The sequence below is a fragment of the Pteropus alecto genome, unplaced genomic scaffold, assembly GCF_000325575.1.
Source record: "Pteropus alecto unplaced genomic scaffold, ASM32557v1 scaffold77, whole genome shotgun sequence".
NCBI lineage: Eukaryota > Metazoa > Chordata > Mammalia > Chiroptera > Pteropodidae > Pteropus > Pteropus alecto.
Window position 1 is genome coordinate 577,358 of NW_006440820.1, and position 5,027 is coordinate 582,384.

General features: G+C 37.4%; 1 protein-coding gene across 1 annotated transcript in view; it reads left to right on the forward strand.

Moving 5' to 3' along the window:
* The window catches only part of MAOA (monoamine oxidase A), a 63,269-nt gene that overhangs the window by 45,829 nt on the left and 12,413 nt on the right, over positions 1-5,027 (forward strand). Inside the window, exons 9-10 of the mRNA XM_006917905.3 lie at positions 515-611; positions 4,204-4,257. Of these exons, the coding sequence (XP_006917967.1) occupies positions 515-611; positions 4,204-4,257 (151 nt within the window). The remainder of the gene's footprint in view (positions 1-514; positions 612-4,203; positions 4,258-5,027) is intronic.

Genomic DNA, 5,027 nt, shown 5'->3' on the forward strand with positions numbered 1-5,027 from the left:
TTGCTTATGAGCTGTGTGGCCTGGTGTGACACTTCACCTCTCTCAGCATCGGTCTCTTTGTGTAAAATGGTAACAATGAGACCTACTATCAGGGTACTGTGAGGATTAAATGAGGCATGGCGTAGGCAGATATGGTGGCTACTGTTGATAAGCCTTCTGCTCATACACAAAGGATTCCTTCTTGCCCTTTCTTCCATGAGTTCATAGATGAGATTCCTTCGTATGTATCCCAGGACTCCAGGACCATCTTACAATTTTAGCCATCCATTGATCATACATGACCTTTATGTAAAGGTCATTTATATGGATCATTTTCCATGTGTCTGGATGAACAGACATCTTGTATAGTCAGTGTGTGTATTTGATAGGAAATAGCTTCTAGGGTTGGGGCAAAGACCAATAGTTTATGCTTTGCCTTTCTCTTAGCAAAATAGTTTTTTATATATGCATAATTTTCCCCTTAAATCTCTGATGAGATCAGTCTCAATTTACTATTGATTTTCTCTTGGTTAAGATTACTGTGGATGTATGATAATCGAAGATGAGGAGGCTCCAATTTCAATAACCCTCGATGACACCAAGCCAGATGGATCGCTGCCCGCTATCATGGGGTAGGTTAGAGCTGGGTGTCTTCATTTTCCAAATTGTGTTGGTGTATTGTTGTGGATGCTGACAAAGCATATTGTTTTGGAATCAAGCTCAAGCAATGATAAATAACCCTACAGAAATATATCATGTTTCCATGTATTAAAATATTAATGTTTTGTTTAGGGCACAAGAGCACTAGGAAGCTTCATTAAAATTGACACCTTGTGCCCATATATTTTTTTCCCCCATAAAGCTTAAATATTGAGGACAGCAAAAGAGGAAGTGAGACAGATGGTATGGTAGACAACCCTGCCTAGAGGCAGAATCTCCACAACCATTGTGGAATGAGAACTATTTTATCTTGTAAAATCTTCTAAAGTTAGGGTTTCTGGGCTTTATCCTTTTCTCCATTCCAAACATCATTGCATAGCAAATGTGAATATGTTAATTGTTACCCTGGGATATAAGATGGATGACCAATTAGATAGTGCAGTTTGAAGCAAAGCCAGGCCTCAAATGGATGGCACTTTTTCCAATAGATCACTTCATGTCTGTCCTTCACCAGCGATGGTCCAGGGTGAGGTTCTGTGTCTGGAAAAGGAGAGTACGTCCCTTCTTCTCACAATCCTGTACACAGCTGCCCTGCCCTTGGGGACTAGCAATCCAGAGAAGAAAGCAGGATTCCAACAAAGGAATTGCTCAGGAGTGCCGCAGCTACCCAGTTGCCATGCCCTTTAGCCCTCTTCAAAGCTATGCAAACAAAAGGGCTATTTATTCTACCACATGGCGACAAAAAAAGCACAGCTTTTATAGCAATCAAGTGACTTTTAGAAACCAGTGGTTTTCCCCTTAACCCCTGAGAGAGTTGAGCTCATACACATTGCATCATTGAAGGGAATTTACAAAATCAAAAGGAGCAGACCTATGATCTAAGGGACTTAGAAAACAGGCTGTGCTGCCAGACTGCGAACAAAACATTTTATAACCACTTCCCTGGCTGTAAAATATAATAAACAGAACCAGCCTCTCTGGGAAAGGCAGGTGCTCACAGCACAATGACCACAGGAACAGTATCCCTCTTCATCTGTAACCCCTCTGGGCAGGAAAGAATACAAATGATTTGTGCAGTTTACCATCACCTTCTATATGCCAAAGGAAAGTAGGAGGTGGTGGTAGAGTTTTTAGCTGGCTCAGTCAAGACCAGTTCAACTGTGGATAGAAGAACATTGGTATTCTCCTTGCCCTGGGAGTTAGATGTTGTAGCATCTGCCCTTCTGGTCTTTCTTCAGCTTTTTAAACAAGGACATGTGTGGCAGAAGCCTTCCAGATGCATATGGGGTTATTTAAGCAGTTTCTAAAAAGTGATATTCTGTCCATTTTTTGCTTTTGGTTTTATATCCCACATATGAGTGAAATCATATGGTTCTCAGGGAAGAGGGGAATATAAAAGGGTAAAAGGGGTCAAATATGTTGTGATGGAGGAGATTTGACTTTGGGTGGTGAACACACAATGCAATATACAGATAATGTATTATAGAATTATACACTTTAAATGTATAAAATTTTATTAACTGGGCTTTAACTAGCTCCTTTTGGAAACTAGAAAGGAACTTGTACTTTAGAACTGTGAAATGTTCCCAACCCAATACCAGTATGTTTAAGTTCCTCAATAAAATTTTATACATTTCAAGTATATAATTCTATAATACATTATCTGTATATTGCATTGTGTGTTCACCCCAATAAATGTAATGAAAAAAATAATAAATTAACAGCTTTAAAAAAGTGATATCCTCATCTGTTTTATCTGGACAATTGTCTCCACTCTGTTCTTGCCTTGAAACTATATTGCCTCCGCCCTGCTCTTTGCTCTGGGCAAGGAAAGCCTTGAAGATAGGGGTATTAATTGCCCAGTGCTGTGTTTATAGTAACTAGCTCCTTTTGGAAACTAGAAAGGAACTTGTACTTTAGAACTGTGAAATGTTCCCAACCCAATACCAGTATGTTTAATTTCCTCAATAAAACACTGAATAAACTTAAAGGATAGTAGTCTATAGTTAGAATTAGATCAAAGAAGTTATTTCATTCTTGACTTGAGATTCAAAAGAAATAGCCAACATTAGCTGCCCTTTAGAAAAGAACTATAAGAAGCACCCAATATCTGAAAAAGTGTTCAGGTAAATCATTTTAATCTTTCATTAGATATTGGCAATTTCCATTGAAATATTGCATCTAAAATTATTGATTCTTTCATAAACCTAAAATTTGACTAAAATCATTACTAGCAAGCCATAATATAAGGTGCTAAATCAAGCAAAATTATGACTGTATCTCATAAAGTTCAATAGTTCAAATTTCCTAAACAGCCACAACTTCCTCTGAAATACTATTCTCTAGATGAACACAAATACATTTTGCATCTTTGTTTCCCAGAATTATCTCGAATAACAGCTCCAAAAGAATTGCCAATCAAATTAAGAAACAGTTTAATTTGGGAGTGAGGGAGAGGACAGAATATCTGTTTTCAGCCCTTGCATTTTCATTCTTGACCTTGTCTTTTTTTGTCTAGAACAAAAGAAATACAATTTTTAAACTATTTTTTTTAAATAGAGAAATAATTTTATTGTCCTTAGCTCATTTGGATTTTTAAAAGCTTTCTAATAGTAAATAGTAGTATCATAACTAAGGACTTCTTGTCACAATTCAATTATTTAAAGTATATATGCTATTAGTAGTACCAGTATAATAAATAGAATCTATTTGATTAAATTCAGATTATAACTGAATTTTACTGAGTTACTAAATTTGGGAACTGTGCTAGTCAGTATCTCATGAAGCTAACTCAGAGATGGAGGTTTGGGTACAGGCGGTTAATTGGGGAGTGCTCTGGAGATCACTACCTATGGATAAGGAAAGGAATCAGGATTAGGCGGAGGGAGAGGTTGGGCTTTAATGTTGTCCCAATAGAGGCCTAAGCAATCCCACAGTGAGCTCTGTAGTTGGATAGTTCTGCATTATCCAACTTGGTACCCTGCACTGAGGCAAGAGGTGGGCCTTTGTACCCACATCACACCTCCCAGCCAGTCATTCTGTGGAGGTGAGAGAGGGACCTTGAATTAGTTCTCTGCTGCAGAGTGTGATTGCTGGGGAAGGGTTCACCTGTGAGCTGAGTGTAATTAGTGCTTGGTCCTGAAGAAGGGATCTGGGTGGCCCACCATGACATACACTTCAGGTACTTATTTATATTTGTTTTTTCAGCTTTTATCAAGTATTTGGCTGAAGGCAACAATCATTATCAGGATAATCATTTAATACAACATTAATTAATCCGATATTTAATTTCTTACTGTATGCCAAGAACTATGCTAAACTTTGGGGGTAAAATATTGAGTAAGAGGTCCCCTGTCATTTAGGAGCCCACAACCTAGCAGGGCTTTTGGACAGAGGCAGACTGAAGGCAGCGTGGTATTTGCTCTAGTTGAGGGAAATAATAGCAGGGTGTGGAAGTTTTCATTAATGCTGAGTAGGTAGAAACAAGAACACTTCAAAAGGAAGAGGCAACTTTTAAGATAAACTGCTGTCACCTAATCATTCAAATGTAACTTCTCTTTCTAGCTTCATACTTGCTCGAAAAGCTGTCCAACTTTCTAAACTCCATGAAGATATAAGGTAAGAATTTACTTGTGAAACATATGTAACAGGTTAGTTTTATATTGTGTATGTTGCACTTACAATATAATAGCATTATGAAAAACACAATAATTCACAATAATAGCCTCAAAATCCCAACAAATCAATATATTTTTAAACATTTTATTTTTTTTATTTCCCCCTTCCCTTTCCCTTCTGGTAACTACTAGTCCATTGTCCATATCCATAAGTCTCTGTTTGTTTGTCCTGTTCATTTGTTGCTTTTAGGTTTATATCTTACATATGTGATATCATGTGATTTTCAACCTTTTCTGTTTGGCTTATTTCCCTTAGTATGATTACTTCAAGGTCCCTCCATGTTATTGCAAATAGCAGTATTTCATCTCTTCTTATGGCTGAGTAATATTTCATTGTATATATGTACCACAGCTTCATTAGCCAATTATCTATTGTAGGATACTTTGGTTGCTTCCATGTTCTGGCCACTGTGAATAATGCTGCTATGAACATTCGTGTGCAAATATCTGTTCAAATATGAGTTTTCTAAACTTTGGGGTAAATACCCAGTAGAGGGATTGTTGGATCATATGGTAAGTCAATTTTTAGTTTTTTGAGGAACCTCCATACTGCTTTCCATAGTGACCGTACCAATTTGCAGTCCCACCAGCAGTGTATGAGGGTTCCTTTTTCTCCACATCCTCTCCAACATTTGTTATTACTTGTCCTCTTGATTATACCTATTCTAACAGGTACAAGATGATATCTCATTGTGGTTTTGATTTGCATTT